General features: G+C 37.2%; 2 protein-coding genes across 3 annotated transcripts; one reads left to right on the top strand and one right to left on the bottom strand.

The window, feature by feature from the left end:
- Window positions 1-5,808: 5,808 nt before the first annotated feature.
- LOC306762792 (spastin-like) lies at window positions 5,809-10,609 on the bottom strand. Of its 2 annotated transcripts, none has more exons than XM_079249404.1 (16): window positions 10,297-10,609; window positions 10,134-10,217; window positions 9,968-10,051; window positions 9,772-9,881; window positions 9,525-9,658; window positions 9,306-9,399; window positions 9,139-9,213; window positions 8,936-9,007; window positions 8,784-8,859; window positions 8,615-8,706; window positions 8,429-8,508; window positions 8,282-8,324; window positions 8,118-8,197; window positions 7,966-8,036; window positions 7,836-7,876; window positions 5,809-6,549 (listed from the first exon to the last, which is right to left on the bottom strand). In XM_079249404.1, the coding sequence occupies exons 1-16, from the start codon at window positions 10,412-10,414 to the stop codon at window positions 6,424-6,426; spliced, it is 1,380 nt and encodes a 459-aa protein (XP_079105530.1). In that variant the 5' UTR covers window positions 10,415-10,609; the 3' UTR covers window positions 5,809-6,423. The 2 variants fall into 2 exon arrangements, with proteins under 2 accessions (XP_079105530.1, XP_079105529.1); XM_079249403.1 differs by having other exon boundaries at window positions 9,751-9,881.
- A 3,129-nt stretch (window positions 10,610-13,738) lies between these two features.
- Window positions 13,739-22,270, top strand: memo1 (mediator of cell motility 1). The gene is made up of 9 exons (XM_079248583.1): window positions 13,739-14,151; window positions 15,282-15,363; window positions 15,443-15,511; window positions 15,687-15,799; window positions 16,074-16,185; window positions 16,614-16,756; window positions 16,928-17,004; window positions 17,612-17,716; window positions 19,769-22,270. The coding sequence occupies exons 1-9, from the start codon at window positions 14,091-14,093 to the stop codon at window positions 19,898-19,900; spliced, it is 894 nt and encodes a 297-aa protein (XP_079104709.1). The 5' UTR covers window positions 13,739-14,090; the 3' UTR covers window positions 19,901-22,270.
- The last annotated feature ends 1,711 nt before the right edge of the window (window positions 22,271-23,981 follow it).

Genomic DNA, 23,981 nt, shown 5'->3' on the forward strand with positions numbered 1-23,981 from the left:
TTTTCAACAGATTTTATGAAAATAACTGATGAAAAACATAGAAAGTTAAATCAAACTGAAGTGTAACGCCACACAAAAATCTAAGCGATTATAAATCAGCAGTGAAGGTCAAGTGAATAAGGATGCAATAAATCTATACATCCTTTGAGGTTTGCAGTGGCATATATCGTATAAATGATATATCCCTCATCATGCCAGCACATTTATTAATCTTGGCACAGCTAGTCATTTAATTTCTTCCTCCATGTGCAAACAAGCCAGCAACATGTAGATGTGTTACTGATACAAACAGAAACCATAAATATGAGGTAATATGTTAAAATCAGAAAAAAAAAAAAAAATCAGACAGATTTCATGTGTTTGAAAAACAGTGTTTGTGCTGAAAAACAAAGACCATAAAAGAATGTAATGATTTGGTTGGAACCACTGGCTGCTTGGTTATTTTACCCCTCTGGTCACTATCTGTTAGCTCACCTTTTGGTCTCCAACACCTGAGGGGAAAAATCTGGTTCATTAGTAGCTGTTAAATGCCCCATTGTGTTCACGAGATAAGTAATTATTATGTCTGCCTGATGTTTGCTGTTGAGCAGGTGTTCAGGCTTATTGAAGTGGGGCAGAAAAACAAACCTATACTAATCTATTCTATTCTATTCTATTCTATTCTATTCTATTCTATTCTCATTTAGCAGAGGCTTTTTTTTCCCCCAAAGTGACCTATCTGAGAGTGAGAGCAACACAAGCAAGAAATCAACTAACCGACCAAACCCAGAAGATGCAGTAACATCAGACTCACTCAAGTCAGGTGACAACTCTCTGTAGGTTTATGTGACACAACTGCTCCTTCACCCATGTTTACTTTTGCTTTGCCTTTTTTTTAAATTTACACCTTAAATGATTATAATGATTCCTGTGGCTCCCAGGCCATGTGAATCATTATAACAAAGTCAGTTATTAGCAATAGCACAGGGCACATTACAGAGGTGCGTTCACACTTTTGCTTTTTGCTTTTTTTGCTTTAATTACACAGAGATTACACAGGATGTTGCAGTGGTGCTTATTAAATCTGTTACGATTGACCTTATGCTGGCTGCCCTAGATCAAAATCACAACATCTCAAACATTTAATTATACTGCAGTTTTTTACTAGCTCGGGTCTTCCTGTATCAGCTTAGTTAAATGTTATTTACTCTGAAAGTAGTTTATGGATGCAGCTTTTTTTTCTATAATTTAACCCTCTAAAATGTGTGAAAACAGATTTCTTTGTAGTGCCTGCAGATTTTCTTGGAAAATCAGAGCAGAAGTTGAGATGATATATTTCCAAAACATCATTCCCAGAATAACCAAACTCCCTGGCCTGCAGTGGACTGCAGTTCTTGGTCCTGAGGTTTGGATAAGGAAACCTCTGTTTTACAGTTTATGTGACAGTCTGGCTCCCAGACCGAGTGCTTTTAGATAAGTTCAGCTTTAAGGTTCGGACTAAATGACAGAAACCAATCCAGCAGTGTAATTTTTTTTTTTTTATCAAGGCAGCTAGGCCTGGTAAAAGGTTGTTTGCACCACAGCTGCCATAAATACATATTCACATGAGAAAAAACAAGCAAACTTGGAATTCCAAAAGGATTATTCTCAAATACTGCTATAAAGTGACTCAAAACACACCAAAATAAAGACGCGGAAAAAGCTCAACATGTTAGATGTGCGTCATGCTGTGAAGTGTTGTCGGACACTGGAGAGATGAAAGCACTCCAACTCTCTCGGGGAACATGGCCAAGACATTCTTCTTTGAAGCGTTGCGATAAAACTGGTCTCACCACAGGCTGATTTCACCAGGATGTCTTTGAGAGATTTTGATGTCTTGCACAAATGGACACTAAAATGAGATGATGTATAAATCAAGCGCAGAAACTAATAAGAGATTTTGCTCGGGGTCTGTTGATGGTGCCAAAGAAAGAATGAGTTTTATCTGCGTTCACAACTATCCTAATATCTGCCAAATTAAATCATATTCAAAATGTCAACATTTAATCTACACATACCTATTCCTTGCTTAAGATGTTGTTTCATCAAGCACATAAATTGATTTACACATTTGCCTCATTTAGTGTTCCCCAGTTTGGAAGGATGGGATATTTATAAACTGTGACATTTCTCAGAAGCATGAGGTGTTCAGGATCTTTTTCACCTGGACAATCATGGTCACAAGAAACATCTTGGCTCTGTAACTCATATCCCCACATGAAATTCCTGAAGGGAGGCACTACAAAGATGGGAACAATGGTGGATAAGTTGAAAGATAAGGAAAGACCAAAAGACAGGATTATTCTCATGAACATTTTAAGTCCTCACTGCACTTTCACTTTTCATCAAGTGTTTTGGCTGCACACGGGCAGAAGGAATGCACCGTAGGGCAGCCTGCAGCTCACCCTGACAGTGCACCATTCAGCTTCACTCCCCCTGTGTCAAGCCCACGTCTTAACTTGTCCTCCTCAACCTAATATGAATCCTAAGCATCATTTGATGTTGGATATTTGTTCCTCCAAAAAAGGGAACATCTCACCGTTTCCCTGCATTTATACTAATGGCTTCGTTTGGCTTGATAGAAACCTTGGGAAACCTTGCCCGGAAGGCCATCTGCATGTGACACTGAAAATAGATTATTTTAGAGATGTGTTGACAAGCTGATGTCAAGTCCAATACATCTGTTTCTGAGAAGTCAAAGGCGAGGGTGTGGCTCCTGGGGTTACTGAGATTAATGGCTTTGCAGGTCATGTGCAGGCATGACAGAGAGTTTGCCCCTTCCATCCATCTTTATGTTTTGCAGCTTTTGCAGACTGCCGTGGAAATGAAAATACACAAACTTCACTTTCACGTCATGTTAAACTGAAGTATGCAGGTAGATAAACTCTCTCTGAAAGGACTGAAAAAAACCCAATAAAATCTTGGAGAAAATGCGGATTCTTCTAAACACAGTAGACTCAAAATTAGATGGTAAGGCTGTCTTCTTATAGCTTCATTGCTAGAAGTATTTGGGCTGAGAGTGCTGCAGTCCTGGTTTGAATATGGGCTTCTGGCTGCCTCCCACAGTCCAAAAACAAGTAGTTTAGCTCTGCTTGTATTGTCATCTGTCTGTTTGTGGCAACGCAGTGACTGTCTGGTAACTGTTGCTTTCCCAGTTTTAGCTGGGATGGGCTGCAGCTGCACGCAACCCTTAAGGATAAGCAAACATAGTTACAGTAATGGATAGATAGGTTGTAAGACTTGAAATTATTGGCCTCACTACAATTCTGTTGGTCTGCAGGAGTAAATAGGAAACATTGTGTGGCAACTATAAATTCTTTCATAAAGTACATATCAGGCAGGAAGAACAAGTAACTCCTCCTGGCTTCTGATGAACTGATGGGAAAGTTTTCATTTTGCCTATGCTTCAATCATTTTTTGTTATGAGAACTGATTTTAAATATGTCTCATAAATAACAATCATTTATCTTGAAAATGATCCATTAGCTTAGTGGATGCACCTCTCTGAAGCCAACGTTACATCTGTATGCTGAATGAAGATTTGCTTCTTTTAGATGGTTGAGAATATTTCCAAAAATGTTCAAACATTTCTTTTTTCATTTTTCATTTTTAACAACCAACTTCACATTATAAAGCAGTTGATGCAGTTTTTCGTGTTGGCCATCACCGAGGCTGACCATATACAAAGAGACTCATGTTCTTGAATGTACCAAGCAGGCTACTGTATTTATACATGTACATATGAACACTCTTTCTTTTTTTTTTGTAATTACATACACCCACTGCAATACACACCCTAAATAAACAGTGAAAAATAAAAATAAATTTACTCATAAAAGACAGATGTTGCCATTGGATATAAGATTTGTCTTGGCTTCCAGCCTCCCACGAGAGAGAAAGATAACACTCCGAGGGTAAATGAAGTTATGTATTGGGTGTGTGGTGGCTGGTGGAACAGTAGCAGCCAGTGCTGGAACGTGGACACAACTTAGCCCTTGAACGCGTTCCACTGTGTAAGCCCAAAACCACATCCTTATACCCATATTTTTTTTTAAAAAAGAAGCTAAATCCTAAATCGTGATGGAAGTTCCTTCTCCGGTGCAACAATTTACATTCATGGTTTTCTTTATAACACTCGGCCTGCAGCAACTTCTAGATGGAGAGATTAGAGATTTTTAACAAAACGTCTGTAGCATGAATAACAACGGACAAATGTGTCAAAACTGCAACAACTTCACTGCCTTTAAGTGGGACACGCGCTGTCACTTTAACACTCCCCATCCACACTCTCTTCCCATAATGGGCCACTTGAAGAAACAATCATCAAGTGTTTGCTCAAAGAGGTCCTTACTATGTTGACTATTATTCTACACTCTACAGGGTGGGCTGCCTCACTGGCTGTATCAAATGATCCCCTATTCTGTTTTCCCCTGAGTGGATGTAGTGGTCAAAGCATCAATGAACCACTGTGGCGGTGCAGAACTCAGACACGTAGCCAAAAAAGGAAGCTGTCAGTCACTTGTAAGGCTTAGACCACCTCAATAATTCTCTTATCGTCTGCAGTTTCAGGATAAAAAAGCATTTTGTCTGCATTTGATTACTGCGTTCTGTTGTTATTACAAGAATGTGGGGATTTTGTCACATGCTGGTTCTTATTTTCTTTTCAGACATGCATGTTGATATGTGTGGAAATAACCAACCTTGCAACTAGTATCTCATAAAGACAGTTTATTTACCGTCTGGGATTGACCGGGTGCAAGTCAACAAAAAAAGGTGATGACTAAACCATAACCTCTAATGCTCTTCATTCCTGTCTGGCGTCATGAAAGAAGCTCTTCAGTCATGACATGTTAAAAAAAAAACACTCCATCCAGCATCTCTACCCTGGGGGGGAAAGAGCGTAGGTGTGGTTGCAACTTTCAGATTGTTTTGCACTTTAATCTCTTTTGAAAAAGAAAAAAAAACAAAGGAAGCAAATCTCTGAGGATGGGCTCAATGGACCAATTCCAGTAAATGTTTCCATTGGCAGTGTGTATACAAAGCAGGAGGAAAAGCTTCAGGGAGCACTGTCAGCTGACCTTTAGGAAATAGTTCAGAGGACACTGGAATAAAGATCTAAAACCGACCACAAGAACTTACTTGGCATGAAGCAGTGATGCAACATCTGGTGACCCCTGTTCAAATCTTGAGCCATGTTAATATATGGTGGACAGTTTTAGTGTCCTGCATTACGTAATGTCACTGAAGCACCTGTATGTATGTGCATGACCACACTGAGAGCATCTGACACACAGCCGAGAAACTTAGCCTATTTATCCTTCAAGCTGACAGTCAGCACAGCTTAACATGGATTTCATTTTAATTTATGATGGTTAACTGAATTCCACACATCTGTAGCTGTGGGCGAAGTATCTGCCAAACATGAGGCTTGCAACTTGAAGCCAAAGAAAGAAGCCATAGAACTGTAGCACCATCTATCTACAGGAGATGCATGAGTCCTTTTGCAGGTGACTGGAAGACTGAAGTCTGTCTGGGAAATATTTATCTTGCTAAATTCTTTATAACTGTCAGGTCTGTTTTCATTTCTGTGACTCCGATACAGGTGAAGCTAATTTGGCTTGCATTTTTCCAGGTGGAGGATAATGTGTGCATCACACTGAAGCTGTGATCTGACATTTAGAAAAACAAAAAAGTAACGAAACACTTTCACTCTCACACACACACACACACACACACACACGTACACAACCACTTTAAACTTTCATGAATTCATTTATTGATAGATGAAGAAATGTGAAGACATTGCAGTTTGGGGGAGCGAATGACGAAACTAAATGTCATGATGAAGAATAATAACAGTTCATTGGGTCTTTGATTTGTTATAAAAACTAAGTTCCCGTATCTACAAGCTAATCATGCAAATGGAACGGCTCTCTGTCTACACACACTAATAGAAAAAAAGCAAAACTTTGGCAAATCTCCCATTTATGATCACTCAAAAGAGCACTTGGTGATAAATACCATTGTGTTCATACAGACACTGTTTCAGTAAACTAACAGAAATGAAATTATCAAGGTGAGCAGAATTAGGTGGGAATTTACAGACTTGCTTCCTTGTTTTTAGGCAAGGCAGAGATGACTTGTCATTTCCAACACTTTCTACACTTTTTTGAGAATAAATAATACATTTTCACAAAAACAAGTGCATTAGGAAAGTTTCAAGAAAATAGTAAGGATTACATCAGCAAAGCTGTGTCATAAAACAGGAAATCCTCCCATAGTGCTTTATAATATTCACATATTTTAGATCAATCAGTCTACGGGGCTTTTTGTAAAGTTTAATTCAATTAAACATTACCAGCAGAAATGAGTGTTACTTTTTTTTTTTTTTTACAAACATCGGCATCATAAAGCTGTTGTGTCACCAAAGTCTTTGTTCCACTGCGCGTACATGGAGAGAGTAGCTGGACTAACAGTGGGTTTAACCCGCTTCAGGGAATCCTCAAAGTCCTTCTTCTTGATGTTTCGCATCTGTGAACACAGGAGTGAAACCCGAGAGTTAAAGTAAAAAAAAAATAAAAAAAAATCTCTTTCAATTGTAAGGTTGAACTTCTAATAGAAATCAATTGGTTCTTAGTAGGTCTCAAAATCTGGTGTATATAAGCTGAGGTGAGCAACAACATGACATTTTAATAAGTGTCCTTATTTATTTCACCAATATTAAGGCAAAAATGCAGAATCCAGGGAAACCCAAACCGAGTACAAGTCTTGCCCATACTGAGTACCAGTATGAGTACCAATAATAAATCCCATTAAAGTTCACTGGTGTGTGGACCAGAACCTCAGATGCAAAGACAGAGAGGTTAATTGCACAATACGGTATATCATATGGCTTATCCTGAAGCTATCTGCTAAATGTAAGCATTAAAAACTGTCAAAATATTCCTAAATTATGAGGACAAAGTAATTTTTAGTAGATTATGCTATCAGCTGTCACAAAGCACCTTTATGCCCAAAGTTAGCTTGGTTTCTGTAATATCGAAACACTCTCCCAAGAATCAAATAAGAATACACCAACACAGCATCGGACTGATACCCGTTACTGGTATCGGTGCACCCGTCGCAGAGAATACATCCTTACTTCTTCTACAGACATTAATTAGTATTTAAATTATCTTAGAAAAACAACTATTGCTGCCCAGAAGCTACATCACAGAGTCCACAGGCCTCCGTTAGCATTGTAGTCAGTTCACACAAGCACATCACAGCAAGGCTATCTCTGCATGGGAGGGGTTAGAGATTAATGTCTCTCTAGAGTGCAGAGGAGGCAAAAAGTGATGCCAAACTTACAACGTGGACAGGACAATGAGCTCAGACATAGCAGCAAAGCTACAACAACATGGCAGTGAAACAGAAAAGGAGATGGTGAAATGACCACCGGTCCAGGCCACGACCTGATTAAAAATGCTGTTATAACACATTAACAGAATTGTTCAGTAACAAATCTCCCCAAACCTCAATAAACTGAATCAATGCAAATGATGCGAGAGACTAATAACATAATGCAGTTATAGCAGCTAAAGGGGAAGATGCGAGCGCCTGAATCACTGAGTGCTTTAATTTTCCACACATTCCTTCTACACTTTGTCTTGTTCTTTTGTTATTAATGACACAGATTAATATGTCATGTGCTGTACTTTTAAAAGACAGTGTACTTTCTTTTTCCACACTTCCAAGTACTGTTGTGTACTCCAACAGCAAATTAGCAGCAAGGAGACATGTGCAGTAATATTTGTGCTTCAACATGAGTATCTTACCTCACTAGCAGGCATATCACGGACTTGGTCCGGTCCCAACTCTATGCAAAACAAATTTCACATAAAAATAAACCACCTTTATAACAATGAGAAATGTTAACAGGTGACCAGAGGGATAAAAGAATCCTACCTCTGATGGGTCCGAGTGCGGCGTCTTTGGCTAAAAATGTCAGATCACTCCCTGAATATCCTTCAGTCGCCCTGTCAGGGAACAGATCCAGACATTACTGCAAAGTCACATAAAAATAAACACTGCTGGTAGGTTTGTTGTATGGCACTCACTTAGCAAGAGATGACAGCTCACTTTTGCTCAGTGGGTTCCCATGTTTTGCCAAAAGGTTTTTTAGCAGAGTGAATCGTGTCTGAAGAAACAAGAGTGATTGAGAGAATTTCAATTCATTCTAATGCAAAAGTTTACAACATATACTCATGCTGTGAATGAATACCTTCTCATCTGGGAGCGTCACGTAAACTCTTTTAGCGAAACGTCTGTTTAATAAACACAACAACAAAAAATAGCTGTGATTTTGCTTTTTTTTTTTTTTTTTTTTTAAAAAGTGAAATTGTACAGTTTGTACAGCTGCATAGCATACCTCAAAACAGCTTCATCAAGTTCCTGAGGCCTGTTTGTTGCTCCCATTACCAGCACCCTGTTATCGCCTCCTGACTGCACCTGAAACCCAGAAGTGCATGCATGAAAACGTGTTATTAGATATAACAGTTACTGAGAAGCTGAAGACTGTTCAGGATCAAATTTCTGAGTCTGCCGACTCACTTACTCCATCAAACTCAATGAGGAACTCGGTTTTTAAACGACGGGAGGCATCATGTTCCCCCTCCTTCCTCTCACAGAGCAAGCTGTCCACTTCATCTGAGTCAAATGGAAAAAGAAAGGTTAATTTCTGAACAGAAATTGGAAGTTAAGCATTAGAGCTGGGTAATACAGACCTATAAAGATGACGGAAGGCTGTAACTCTCTGGCAACGGCAAACAGGGCTCTTACAAGCTTCTCGCTTTCTCCCACCTCCAAGAGTCATTATAGAAAGAGTTAAAAACTCGAGTAGTGTAACACTTAATGTTAAAATAAAACATTTTTGTACCCATTTTGATGTCAGACTGGCAGCACTAATGTTAAAGAACGTGGACTTTGACTCCCCAGCGACTGCCTTTGCCTGACAAGAATACAGAAAAGCTGTAATTCACTGCAAAAATAAAGACAAAATAACGAGACATATTTGCAAACAATAAACTGACTGATCTAAATGAATAGAGCTTATTGTGCTGAAACCAACATTTGACATACCAGCATGGTTTTTCCATTTCCCGGAGGGCCAAATAAAAGCAAACCACGTGCAGGCGTTCTCAAACCAGTAAACAGCTAGACAGACAATTAAAGTTGTCACATGTAAAACTAATAAAGGCATATTAAGAGTAACAAAAACAAAAGAGAAAAGTTTTTAATGTGGTCACCTCTGGTCTTATGGCAGGAAGGATGACAATTTCTTGGAGTGCTTGTTTAGCCAGGTCCTGACCTGCGACATCTTCAAAGGTTACAGAAGCCCCACTGTCGTGAACAAAAAAAGCCCAATTAAACATGGTGTATTTTATACTTGTCTTGGTTTTGCCTTTGAACATCATAACAACATAATACCTCTGCATAATACCTCTTTATAACATTTATTAAGATACCTGTCAACCACATCATTGAGAATCAAGCTGGCCAGTTTACTGTCTACATTCTTGAAGTTTTTCATATCCCTTTTTGGAGGCTGCTTTGCAGCTGCAGGTTTTCCGTTCTGGGGTTTTACAGTCCGGGAGCTCACCTGAGGCAAATAATACAGAAACATTACAGCACACACCTAAACCTTAAATAATATTTCAAATAATAATAAAAACAGTGACAATAAAGTGTTACCCTTGGCTCTGGGGGCCTTACTGGGTATCTGGTCGTAGCAGGCAGCCTGATGTTAGAGGATGTACCTGACACTGAAGGCTGATTTGAGGTCTGTTGAGGACCACCTCTCTTTTTAGATGCCAAAGCGGTCTCTGTGAAGCGATGACAGGCAAAGTTTGACCAATCATGAACAGAGACAAGACTACACAGGATGGCCGACAGCTAGATTACTACCTACCTAGCAGAGCTAGCCTGTCTTTTGCCATGGTCAGATTAGAAACCATTTTATCTTGGAGTCTCTTAGCTCGATCATATTGATCTCCTGAAGATGAAAACACAAAGAACAAGCCTCAAAAATACTGACACTGACCATCAAGTACACGATTATATGTCTGACACAATACCTTGTCCAGTGATCTCTATTTCAATACCCCTTTCAAGCTCAGCAATTCCTGTCTTGTACCACTGCACAGCTTCCCCCTTTTCTCCTGTCATCACAGACATTAGGGATGTTTACCACAAGCTGATAAATATGGTGTTGATCCGTCATTAACGCAATAAACAAACCTTTATCATCTTCGTCGATCTTTAACGCCTTTGATATATACTCAAACGCCTGCTTGTGGTAGTTTTTAATAAGTTCCGCGCTGTCTTTACTTTTAGGAGTGTTTATTTTTGCAGACATTATTCTGGCGTTACTACCCCCCTGTTCTCAGTCCTGGTTCACTAAGGTGTTCCTGAGTGAAAATGCGGCAGCATTTGACTTTTAAATCCCAGTGTAGCAGAAGTCGTAGCTTGATCTTAAAAACTCGTTTTCTCTTGGGTTCATATGTTATTTCAGTTGTCGTCCATCATTGTATAAACAGTTCGTTTGCTTCCGCTTTCTCGTCGTCCAACTCATAGACATAAACGCCGCATAGTATCACGCTGCCTTTACGAGCTGACGTTCATCGCGCCGCCATCTTGGATGGGTCTCCAATAAATTTATTTGTAAGGTGTAGACCCAGCCACAACTATAACTTCACCACTTTTCTTTTACCTGATTGTTCTCACAGTTTGGTTTCTTACAAAGGGCAGAGATATTGCTATGATACAGGTCACTTTCAAACATTAAAAACTACGTGCTAAAAGATTTTTTATATTGCTATTAAACAAAGACATAAGGTAGCTACAATATAAATAAATGTAAATGAATTTGATACTAACGTGTTTGATTGTTTATTCTTGCATTTGGATTTATCTATCTATTTTTAACGGGTCAAATAACAAATTATTATTCAACTTTGTGAAATATAATTCCACACGATCTGCTTTCAATATTTTGACGGTTATTGCAACCCTATGCTGATCAAAATACGGGAATAGTTGTGGTATTTCTCTTGACTACGGTTGACTCTTTCTTTTTTACATATAACAACTGATCAATATAGATACAGTTGTACAAAGTCTGAAGATAAAGTATTCTATCAAAATTGTGCAATTCAAAAGTTACCCAAACACTGGGAGAGCGCAAATCTCCGCCAAGGCCTTGAAAAAGTTCCAGGATCCAAACAGTGATCCGGATCTGCATTAAAATTAAATCGGCTGTTCCTTTTCACATTTCCGACAAGTCCTGAAAATTTAATAAAAATCTGTCCATAACGTTTTTATTTATCTAGAACACAAACAAACAGATAAAGCTGGTTAAAATATAACCTCCTTGGTGGAGGTAATAAGTCTACCATGTAAAACTCTCTTTGTGAAGTATCAATATCACATTTTTCCATAAACATCTCATAGGAGTAAAATTTATCATTTGTATTTAGTAGAATGTTCACTGTTAACATTATTTAAAAACCAATTATGTCGAAAAATGTGTGTGTGTGTGTGTGTGTGTGTGTGTGTGTGTGTGTATGTGTGTGTGTGTGTGTGTGTGTGTGTGTGTGTGTGTGTGTGTGTGTCTGCGCAATATATTCCTGTTCCACAGAAAACAGTAATGTGGGGATGACTGCAGCAAGACTCCAAACGGGACACCCATCCAATATGGCGGCGACGCTGGCTCACTCATAGACATCATATATACGTATATATGATGTCTATGGGTTCACTCTCCAGCGCACAACCCGGTTTTCTTTTTCTCGTTGTTTTTGTGAGTTCATGGAGGAGTGGTTGTCAATTCACAGTTCTTTACTGCCATCTAGCGGAGCGGAGGGAAATCTGTGTTTCCTGTCATCACGTTACAGCCCAAGACATATGGTTACAGCGTGAAATGTTGTACGTTTACCTATTTTGATCGAGTTACAATATATTATATAAATCGAACTGTAAAAACATTAACTTTCCAATATAACGTCAAAGATAAGTAGGCTATCATGAGAAATGTAGTTATAATGGGGGAAAATTCTATTAAATTATTTCTTCATTTTTTTATGTTCAATGTTATATTTTATTTCTGGCGATTCTGATAAATGAAAATGAAAAAAATGTGATATTGATGACAGGCTCTTCAATAAAATCAAATTTAATCTTGGAAGAATTTGTGACATCAGCAAAACTGTGACCAGCTATGTTACTGGACTGCTTTAACTGGACCTTTACTGATGTAATAGTACCGTTTTTGTCGTAGTGTCATCTGCTGCTGGAGTACAGTATGGCTTCAAAGATAAATTGCATCAGTCACAGACCACAAATAGGTGTCTACTGAATCTACAGTTATGATTGGAGCCCAGAATGGTATAGATCAATCAGAGCTTGAAAAAAAAAAAAAACTATCTTTGCAATGTTTAGTCACTTGGAAGGTTTGTTTATTTCTCAAATCCTAGTGCTGTACCAATGGGTAAATACTAAGACCAAGCCCTGTTGAATGGTAAAAGTGAATTGGCTACTTTGTATTTTAAGGCAGAATTACAAAACAATGTTATTATATGTTACATGCTGTACCAGGTGATGGCAGAGATATTTAGTTTTTCTTTTTAAATGGTTGAGACAGTTAATGATGACACCTTATGTTGCTTTGTGTTGCAGTACACCTGTTTTAAGAAACGTGTACTAATACATTTAATTTGATTATAATGACTGCCCCCAAGCCCCACAATCAAAACTCTGCTTCTCTGCCCGGACTGCAGGACCAACCTTTGTTCCTGTGCCATATAAAATCTTTAGCACTCACCCATATTTGACCCTCTTTGCCCCTAATTTATCCAGCTAACTTGCTATATTGCACTAATATACTTTTACATGAGTAGTTTTTCCACCATGCATATAGTTATTTATTCTTTTGTTATTATCTTAATTATCTTAAGATCTCCAATGTAATTTGTCTGCCTTTGTCATCCCTGTATGATGCGTTATAAATACTTTATGTTATTTACAGTAGCCTAATCTGCATTCCAATACATTTTCCATTGAGTACAAGTGTGTTTGAGCTTGAATAAAATATTCATCATTTCATTAACTGATTGGAAACATGAAAAGTGTAAAAATAAACATACCCACAAACATCCACAGGAAAAATTGAATGAAAAGATTTTTTTAAACCTTCTTTTGTAGGGTTATACATTTGTCATATGTGGATTTAAATTTGTGATAAACAACCAGGTATAAATGAATGAATGAATGAATGAATAAATAAAGAAAGAAAGAAAGAAAGCATCAACAGCAAAATGCACTAATTTAATTTAATTTAATTTAATTTAATTTAATTTAATTTAATTTAATTTAATTTAATTTAATTTAATTTAATTTAATTTCTTAGACAGATTACAGGTTCATCTGGGCTGTTTTTGTGCTGACATCTTCGCCTCCACAACCACACTCGACCCGCTCACCTGACGGGCGATACAATTTCATAACCAAACAATCATTTCAGTAAAGGGACCGCCTCCACGATTCTTTCACCAATCACATAATGTTACAGATCAACTACCCAATCAAAACGTTATACGTCATATCGATAACACTTTCTGAGACGCCCCTTACCTGGCTCGACAGACAAATCAGTAATCCTCAGATTCCGACTGTGACAGCATTAAGCTTTAATATTGGTGTACCGGGTGTTTAGCATTGACACGATTGTACGATTTCGTAAATCGTGCCTTTCCAAATTTACATGATAATACCACCATACTGTCGAACAACTGACAACTTATTTACCGGTAGCAACACGGAGACCAGTTGACGGTACACCGAGCTTGTTAGCCAGCTAGCCCAGCTGTCTTTACAGTCGAACTGCCCTTTGTCTCTTCAAGCAAGCCAGCTAGCAGGCGTTGTTTCCTGACGGTCAGCCAAAGTCGGGTTTTTCAACTTTGTTTTGTTTATTTTAATTCAATCTTATTTGCTTGAAAGGAGTTAAGCTAACCAAGATAGGCGGCTTGGGAACCAAGATGTCGAATCGAGTGGTGTGCAGAGAAGCGAGTCACGCCGGGAGCTGGTACTCTGCTTCGGGTAACTGTCAAAACAGACCGGTCCCAGTTAGCAAACCAAATGCTAACTGATATTTATATTGTGTTTTTTTATGATTGTGCATTGTTTTTGTTGGGTCCCATATTTCCATAATTTACAGTAGCTTGGGATCATAATTTATCTCGCCGTAGTAGAGGGTGATGCCCAACATTTTGTTTGTAATGCTAACACAGATTATTTAAAAAGTCGGTTAGCTAACATTTAAGTGGCATCGATTGCCTCGTCTCTCTTATCCTATTTGATGCATGATTGGTTTTGGCTTATTCAGCACTTCATCGTATGATAGTGTCTCAAAACAAAGGGACATCTGGTGCTGGGTAATCTTTGTGACAAACTATCTGCTCATCCAAAGCTAACTTGGCTAACATTGAAGAACTTCATGGCCTACATGCTAACTGACTGGCTACACCAGTCAAATGTCGAAAGAGTCTAAAACGAGTTTTAGTTTAGGTTGTTTCTGACATAGCTATAGCTGTCTTTTTAGTCTCTCGCCGAGACTACTAATTCCTGTACATATACACTCCCTGATGTGAAACAAAGGACTGGGCAGGGCTGGGCAGGAATCTGAAGTTTCATGTTGCACCCCTTCCCCCATTTTACAAAACCTTCGCCTGATGATGATATTTCTTTTTTTTTTTTTCTTAAACTCACAAGGCAGTCAACTTTTCCTTTCGTACGTCCTCTCGACTGCACTATTACTCCTTAAGATTAAACGTGTAAAATGATTTTTTAAAAAAAAGTTGTATTTACTTCATATTGTATTTTTACTCATATATTGACAATAAGCGGTTGAATATTTATTGTTATGTCAAACATTGATGGAAAAGAAGTGTACTAGCAGAAAACACAGTTAATGTTATTGGTTGGAGAAACGGCTAAAATTCTGCTCGAAAAATATTTACTGATTTTACCAATTATACCTTATCATTTCAGTGGTAGTTGGGGAAACCTTGCCTCAATTGCAGTTTTTTGTGTTTATTACTTTATAAATTGTGCTAATGATAATTTCAGAGTTAATTAGCCATGCCACTTTTGGTCTTTATTCCAGTTTAGGTAATTGAAACCATGTCTTTCTTTTTTCTTGTCTTATACTTTTTTTAAAATCTTTGCAGGGCCCCAGCTGAATGCACAACTAGAGGGCTGGCTGTCCCAAGCACAGTCCACAATCAGACCTGCTAGAGCCATCATAGCACCGTAAGAACACAGTGACAGTCAGACTAAAAACATCTTGTGTAACGTCTCATTCTATACTGACACATCTTTTTGCCTGCAGTCATGCTGGGTACACTTACTGTGGTGCCTGTGCAGCACATGCCTACAAGCAGGTTGATCCCTCTATCACGTAAGTTGCTCAGCTTTCTGACTCCATTCCTCATTTAAGAAAATGTTTCATTTGACTGCTTCTTATCTTAATTTCCCTCCTCCTACAGAGTACTAGTGTAGGTAAAAGAACATAGTGCTGGTGGTTTACCTTATATTGTACAATGTGAGTGAGATAATGTCATGTTGCCCTTCAGTCGTAGGGTGTTCATATTGGGACCTTCACACCATGTGCCCCTCTCCCGCTGTGCCCTGTCACCTGCAGACATCTATAGAACACCCCTGTATGACCTGAGAGTCGACCAGAAGGGTATTTAATGTAGTCGCTCCTAATATTTCTACTCATTCAGTTGTGTTAATATCTCTCAGTTTTATATGTGAACTTGTGACAATTAACAACAATGCTTGGGCCATTTAAAGTTTCTCAGATTTGGAATATGATGTTTAGGGAAACATTTTTAATTACTCTGACCCATTGCACTGGAAATGCCTTTTCTATTTTAATAATTGCAACTCCAAAATGACTTAATCAGTAGATATTGTTTTGCAGCTTTGCACAAATTAAAGTGAGACTTCTTTTGCAGTTTATGCTGACCTCTGGAAAACTGGGTTGTTTGAGAGAATGAGTCTGCAGACAGATGAAGATGAGCACAGTATTGAAATGCATTTGCCTTACACTGCTAAAGCCATGGAGAGGTAATGCTCAAGGGAGCAGCGTTCATTAAACTACAACATCGGCACTTTCGTAGGAAGCAAGCCACAGATTGTAGCATTTTATGAACTCTTATTGGTGAACAAGAAGTAAGGGCAAGATTCCTTTTTAGTTCTTTCTTTTTGTTTGTGTTTACATACTGTACTGTTAACCAGGATTACATTGTTGCAATGGCATGTGGAGAGGAACATGAATAATTAATAATGTCTTCTGCTACTTTGGCTGAAGACAGCTATTTCCTCAGTTCCACAAGAAGGAAAATAAACATGATTCATGCATGAGTTGAACTGAGCTGAATATAGACAGTATATATAGGAAACATTTGTGGTTTTGAACATCTGTCACAAAAATTGTTGCATACAGAGCATAAAAATCACATTGAAATGGCTAATGTAACGATCTGATGTTGCAGCCACAAAGATGAGTTCAGCATTGTTCCTGTGCTTGTGGGTGCACTGAGTGAGTCTAAGGAACAGGAGTATGGGAAGCTGCTCAGCAAATACCTTGCAGACCCTTCTAACCTTTTCATCATCTCATCTGACTTCTGCCACTGGGGTATGTACCAACAAAGCAACAATAACAAATAAAAACAAAAAGAAAAAAAAACAAAGACTGAACAATTATAACTGTGCTATTAAAATATCATTTGTGACATTTTGGCATAAATGCTACATATGTGACATGACTAAAGTCAACTGTTTGCTGCTGTCTTTTTCTTTATTAAAGGTCAACGCTTTCGCTATACGTACTATGATGAATCTCAAGGGGAGATCTACAGGTCTATTGAGCATCTGGATAAAATGGTAACTACAGAGATGTTATTCAGATATGAGGACTTTCTTTGGTAAAGAAGTGCACACAAAACAGACAATGAGCCAGATCTATGATGCTGTTTGCACTGCATAGCACACATTGGATATGTGAAGAAGAAATATAAAGAATATGTTGGTTTTTTTTTCTTTTTCTTGTCACTGGTTTTTTTTTTTAAACATGGATGCTTCTGTTATAATTGAAGGATTTGTTGTACATCCAAAGGTTATTTTGTCAAACATGACTTGAGAAAAAACTTTCCATACATATAGTGATTGAAAGGGATGTGCATACAGTTTAAAAGTGCTTTGTTCATAACTAGAGCTGAGTTATATTAATGTTGGCCTTAGTAGGGCAGGTTCTGCTTTACTGATGGCTTGGTCACTGACTTTCCTTTTTGAGCAACTTAATGGACTGAGCTGTCATTAATTATACATGCATTTCTTGATGGGGAAAATCAAAATGTTTGCTTTGAAAATTATCACAAAAGGAGGGAAAAATCAGTTGTGCTTTTAATAACACTTAGCACTCTTATGATAGATAGAGATGTTAAGGTTTTGTGTATTTTAATTGAACTACGGTATTTTTCTGCTTGTGTAGGGAATGGGCATTATAGAGCAGCTGGATCCCATGTCTTTCACTAATTACTTGAAGAAGTACCGCAACACCATCTGTGGGCGTCATCCAATTGGAGTGCTGCTAAATGTAAGTAGTGCAAAAGAGGAATAAAGTTTAGTGGTGTGTATGTACATAATATTGTTGCAAGGTGAGAACCATGATTGTGTAGCCATCTGACCCAGACTGAAAGACCATTTAAAGGTTTAGGATACCTTTGCAGGTATTTTGAGTTAATTAGTTGATTAGGGTGTGACACCATGACTTTTTAAGATTTAGATTTTTTGACAATTTTCTAATTTTCTGAGTCACTGCATTTTGGGTTTTTATTATCTTAAAAACCACAATTATCAAAATTAAAAAAAATAAATGTTTGAAATGTTTCACTCTCTGTGTAATGAATCTATAAAATATATAGATTTATAGATTTCACATTCTGAAATGAGTGACGAAAAATATTGAACTTTTTCAACATCCTGATTTTCTGAGATGTACCTGTATAGTGAATACTAACGTGCTAATATAGCTAGCACAAGAGAAAACAGAACAAGATAAATATTCTGATATCAAAGAGGTTTTTCGCCACAATTAGGACACAACCTCTGCAAGATGAAATGTAATTTTTCGCATCTTTTGGCTAATTTACTGCTACATCTGCAGTTGGGCTCGCTGGCTCGTTTGTACATGCTGATATAATAATTTACGGTTTTTGCAGTGGTAGCAAAGAGTATTTTATTTACATTTCCTGACAAATATCAGCCAGGTTTCTAAATCAAAGTGAGAAAAAAACAGCATGACAGAACAGTCAATTTTTTTTTCAGTTCTGCGAAGTAACATACTGCCATTAGGCTAGGCAGAAGTTTAATTAATGGTACATTAGTTTCTATACTGATCAATCTTGACTACAATCTAGAATTTGAACAAACTGTCAATATGCATATATGTGTAATTACTTACGTTTTAATTATATTCACATTACATGTTAGTCTATGAGCAACGGAAGGCCTTCATTTAATTTTTTGTTACCCCTCTTGCAACAGTAACGGGCAACCTAAGTTACTATATTTTCACAGCATGAAAAAAAAAAGTTGCATTAAAAGTCTAAAAAAAAATTTTAGAACAAAAGTAATCAGCTAGCAATAATATTACTCATTTAATCTTTTATGTGCATAGAGAGGGTTATGTGCCGCTTTGCTAAAGTGAGAAAAGGCTGAGCTGAACATATGCACTGTATGCTGTTTTACAGTAACAAAAAAAAGAAGGTGTCCACTTTAGATGGTAAAGAATATGATTCTAACAGTTTTGGGAAGACAATACGTAACTATTCCACAGTTTTACCACTGCCTGTTTTCAGGTCCACACATGCATTTCTGCCCCCCAAATGCATTCAGTGCCCTTGTTTGCTGGTAGCTTGATGTTTTGCTGAAATAAATAGGCAGATATTTGATGCAATGGACATCAACTTGTTTATTCAAAGGCACATGTTGTTTTTGTTTTATGCTGATTGAAATTGCTGTGATGCTCTCTAATAAGATCAACAAATTTGTTTTGAAATCATTTTGTCACTCAGCCCTAATTTGCCACAGTTATAAAAAAAAGGACTTGCTCTCAATTACAAAGTAAAAAAAACAGTATGAAACTGACTGAGTCATATTGAATCAAATCTTTCTGTTGAAGAATGAATTTAATCTTAATCACATCTGGCTACATAAATAATTTATCTTACTGGAATGACCATCTCTAGTCGACATGGGCGTGGTGTTGATTGTCTCGATTTGTGCACACACTGAACATTTATAAAGAACAGCAGCTAAACAAGGGGGGAGACTTTGATTGTAAGTACAGGTTCTCAAACGCCACTTATTTCTAATCAATCAATAGAATGATTAAAAAAAATATACATTTGAAGTTGATGCATTTTATTGTAGATAACTGAACCTGATAGGTTTTTAGAATAAATATCTTACTAGTTGCTTGATTTTTACTGTAACTTAACCTGTAATCCTGTGAAAAAAGAAAAGGCCAAAATGAGACATCATTATTATAAACACTATATTTCTGTCTTTATTGCGTGTGTGTGTGGAGTCTCTGTTTACATGCTGAATTTTAACCAGCAACTAACTGGATGTCATTGTTTTGCAGGCTGTGGCTGAGCTTAGGAAGTCCGGTTTAGAAATGAACTTCTCTTTCCTGAATTACGCCCAGTCAAGTCAGTGCAGGAACTGGCAGGACAGCTCCGTGAGTTATGCTGCCGGGGCGCTTATCGTTCATTGAGGTCAACTTCTGCAGGGGCCAATGCAACGCCGCCACCCTGCCCTTACTATCTATCGCCATAACCTACCCCATGTGACTCCTTTTGCCCCACCCCCAAGTTACACCCACTATTGGAAGGAAGGACCTAAACACTTAAAGCCAATACAGATGTTTTCTCTGCTTCCCCCTCAGCTCTCCTCCCGCCTTCCTCCACCCTCCTCTCAGTTTGAAGTGTCTCACTGAGCCTTTGGTTGCAACAATTTGCTTGAAGTGCAGTTTTGAAAATATGTAGGAGGAAAACGTTTGAGGAGATGCGATTTGTCAATTTGGATCGGAGTAAGTGTCGGGGGGTGGAATCTTGTCTTTTTTTCTTTTCTTTTTTTGCAAGGACTGTAGATGTCCTCTTGTTTTCCTGACAACACAAAGGATTTGACTTGTAAAAAGGCAATCTTTATATTTGGACTCAATTTGTTCTGTTGTAGCCTCAGAAAAGGAATTATAATAAAGCTATGAATATTAATGAAGAAGGAGAATATTCAGATGTTGCCTGATACAAATGAAACGAGTCTTTTGATTGCTTCAGGCTATGTGCAACTTTAAACTTATAATTGCTACTAGTGCTCACCATATATTGTAGTTTCTAACAAAGGGCTGCACCCAACAAAGTTCACTAACTCCCTACTGTACAAAACCAAAAAGATTATTATAAGATTGGTCTATTAAATATATTTTGTTGTTTTTTTATTATCATTTGTAGTAGTTTAATCTGAAATTATGGTATTTACTAGGTGTTTAGATTATGAACAGCAGTTGTCACTTCAGCTCTAAAGGTCTAACATGGTTTGCCCACTAGATTCATTTGTGTGGAAGTGATTGAGGATACCACACACACACACACACACTCTATTAAAGATGTGTTTTTTGTCAGACTGCAGTTGTGGGTGTTACAGAAATGTAAACAAAAGTTGGATTTTGTTTAAACAGACTCCAACACAGACACCTCTAGTCTTTGTTTACACCGCCTCTTTGAATCGCTGTAGTGAACTGAAATGTCGCATTAATAGAATCAAGTGATGATTTATTTTTCCTTCCCTTCTCATAGACTTGTTTAAAATGTCTTCTGTTACACATTAAGTTCTTTAAAAGCAGCAAAGCTTTCATTTAGGTCGAAACAAAGATGCAAAGCGAGAATTTTTTTCTCAAAATATATGAACTATATCCCTGCTGTTGTCATTTGCAGCTCTTATGTTTTGATTGAAGAATGCCAAAAAAAAAAAAAAAAAAAGTTGAGGAATATTTATTTTTCATCCTTTATTTGATTTCAAGTCATGAGAATAGTGAGTCCATGCAGTATGAATATCAATTAGACAAACTTACTGTAGTAATAGATGCCACAAGTATTTAATGAGCTTAAAGTCATAAATTCTTCTGTAAGATTTGCCCACATCATTTTGGATTTACTGAAGCGGATATTTAAAAAAAAAAAAAAAAGGCATATATTTGCTTAATGAAATGTTAAGCACAGGATCATAAGAGGATCACAGTTAAGTAAAGCAGCGGCTGCTGTTGGAAACTCGTGTTTCCACAACGAACAGACAGGAGTTGACTGGAGGGCAGATTAAGAAAGAAAAGTGTGATTTTTAGTAGCAGTTACAGTGGGCAGCACGGTGTCTGCTGCCCCGTCATGGGGATTTGAATGTTACTCATATTTTTTACTTTAACCACTGAAGTCAAACATTCCCATTTAGCCATGTGGGCGCCCCTCGCTCCAACAAGACCACATTGAACTAAGTGGGCACAGACTGTAAGGTGGATCTCCAAACTCACTTGACCTCTAATGCTAATTTAAGGGAATCTAGCGAAGCATGACACACTGTGCTATTGTGCCTTTTATCACTGTTGCACATTAACATATAAAGCGTATTCTCACTTTCAGTCTTATTTTAGAATTTTTTGTTCAGTTTTTTTTTTTGTTTCAGTGTGTAACCCCCCCCCCCCAACCCTGCCAATCATCCCTTCCTTTTGCAGAAAGCCCAACTTTGTCTCCAACTCATTTAACACACCGAGAGTGTATGACCTGTCTACCCCGTCTGTTGGTCTAAAATGGCACCAACTGTTATCTCCTTTCTCCAGCAGGGAGTGGTGTTCTGTTTTGTCACACATCACCTCGTTCCTGTAGAGGGAGAGAGAGACAAAAGCTAAACCTCGACACTGTTCATTTTTCTGTTTATGGGTATTTGTTTTGTTTGTTTTAGAAATGGTTCTTGTATATATTTTTTTTCTTTGGTTAGAGAATTGGAACTTACACGTCATATACCTAAAAATACTGCTTAATTACTCCCTTAATGGAGTTTTTTTGATCTCAGGTTCCACTGACAAGGCATCCCAAAAGGCTCTTAACAAAAGGCCGAGGGTTCATGTTTCAAAAGAAGTAAAATATACTGAAAAGAAAGTCCGCTCTGGTGTCTTGTTCTTCTGGCATAAACATACACACACACAAAAATAAATGTTTTTTTTATGTAGACATTTTCCCCCCAGGTTTCAGTAAAAAAAAAAAAAAAAAAGCTATTGTTTGTAATTAGAGAAAGTAATTATGCTACTTAGAAAGCTACTTTTAAACCTTAATAGTAAATAGAAAATGTGGGTATTACATAACAGCATGTGTGAACGTGTTTATTCTGAAATGATTCAACTGAAATGCACTTAAGAAAGCTGAAATGATGGGGAAGATACAGATGAAGAGTTCAAACTGGTGTTTAAATTGAATTAAAAGGGTTGAAAGGCACCTTTAGAAACCATACATGTTCTTTGTTTTCACAAAGTTTATTTGTATGAAAATTTGAAAGGAGTTTCATTATGTTTATAATTCCATCTTCAATTTTTGCAAGATGTACAGAGCATGAGTCCCACTGACACCAACTATAACCACATATTTTGGATATACTTTTATCCTGATGTGTGATAATGTGTTTCTTAAAAATACCAAATAAATCTAAGCCTGTAACTTCAAAATACAGGAAAAAAGTTGACTGACAAACCCTCAGAAATGGAGGAGGATGATCTTTAAAAAAGGAAAGCATTTTCATGAGAATTATTTTTAAAATAAGAATATAAATTGCTAAATATAATTTCAAATTCAACAATCCATACAGAAAATAAAGTTTAAAAAATGGTTAGTAATGAAACGGAAATATTCAAAAGGAATTGTAAATTGAAATAATTAATTAAAAATTGTGATCAATGTATTTTTGAATACCATTTTGAACAGGAAAAATGACATTTAAAAAAATTTGGTCATAGGTATCTTAATTTATAATATTTAAAAACTGAATGCCCTTTCAATTTTCATTCTCTTTGAATTTTAAAGTTCTTTTTCCAATAGCATTTCTTCATGGTTTACCTCTGTTTTGCTTTTACTCATTTTTGAGTATTGAAAATCAAGATGAACCGATCACAGCTGCTCCTCAAATGTAACCAGCTTTGGTTTTTGCCTTTCTATGTTTCTGTCTTTCACTCCGATTTGTCAAAATAACAGCGCAACCTCATCGTCTGAATGGAGAGGAAACTTGGTTGCAAACGGATTTAAAAATGCAGGGGGTAATGGAAAATGAAATTACCTTTTCAAATATATAAAATTGAAAAGTATAACTAAATTTATGAATTTTTTTATTTCTCCCTTTGGAAATGGCATTTTAAAATAAATTTGCAAATCATCGTATTTAATTTATTTTTTCCCAATTTGCGCTTTTATTTTTCCCATATCAAAATCCTGCGAATGTGCTGAATTTTTCTACAGAAATAGATTTTTTAAAAAGCAATACAAGAAATACAAGTTAATATGATTTAACAGATTAGTTTTCATTTCATTTTTTTTCACCATCTTAAGTGTTCATTTGAGTATGCAGCATGTCATTTCACTGGTATACAGACTTAAATGTATGGTGAGAAGTAAACATATACTTGTATATATACTTTAAAATAATCCATAAAATAACCACAAACAGTGTTTCTGCAGTTCTTCCAGGAGATGTTTAGGTTAACATCACCAGCAGAAGCATACAAGAATAAACCAACACGAGCAGGGAGTTCTGATACCAATATC

The sequence above is a fragment of the Telmatherina bonti genome (genome assembly GCF_933228915.1).
Source record: "Telmatherina bonti genome assembly, chromosome: 11".
In the NCBI taxonomy this organism is placed as follows: domain Eukaryota; kingdom Metazoa; phylum Chordata; class Actinopteri; order Atheriniformes; family Telmatherinidae; genus Telmatherina; species Telmatherina bonti.

What these genes read in the sequence shown, in the direction of transcription:
- LOC306762792 (XM_079249403.1), bottom strand. Translation starts at nt 10,414, where the DNA reads ATGTCTGCAAAAATAAACACTCCTAAAAGTAAAGACAGCGCGGAACTT. An exon ending in AATAGAGATCACTGGACAAG is followed by an intron (nt 10,052 to 10,133) that starts GTATTGTGTCAG and finishes TTTCATCTTCAG; the next exon opens with GAGATCAATATGATCGAGCT. An exon ending in CTTGATGAAGCTGTTTTGAG is followed by an intron (nt 8,325 to 8,428) that starts GTATGCTATGCA and finishes TTTATTAAACAG; the next exon opens with ACGTTTCGCTAAAAGAGTTT.
- memo1 (XM_079248583.1), top strand. Translation starts at nt 14,091, where the DNA reads ATGTCGAATCGAGTGGTGTGCAGAGAAGCGAGTCACGCCGGGAGCTGG. An exon ending in GAGCTGGTACTCTGCTTCGG is followed by an intron (nt 14,152 to 15,281) that starts GTAACTGTCAAA and finishes AAATCTTTGCAG; the next exon opens with GGCCCCAGCTGAATGCACAA. An exon ending in ACTGCTAAAGCCATGGAGAG is followed by an intron (nt 16,186 to 16,613) that starts GTAATGCTCAAG and finishes CTGATGTTGCAG; the next exon opens with CCACAAAGATGAGTTCAGCA.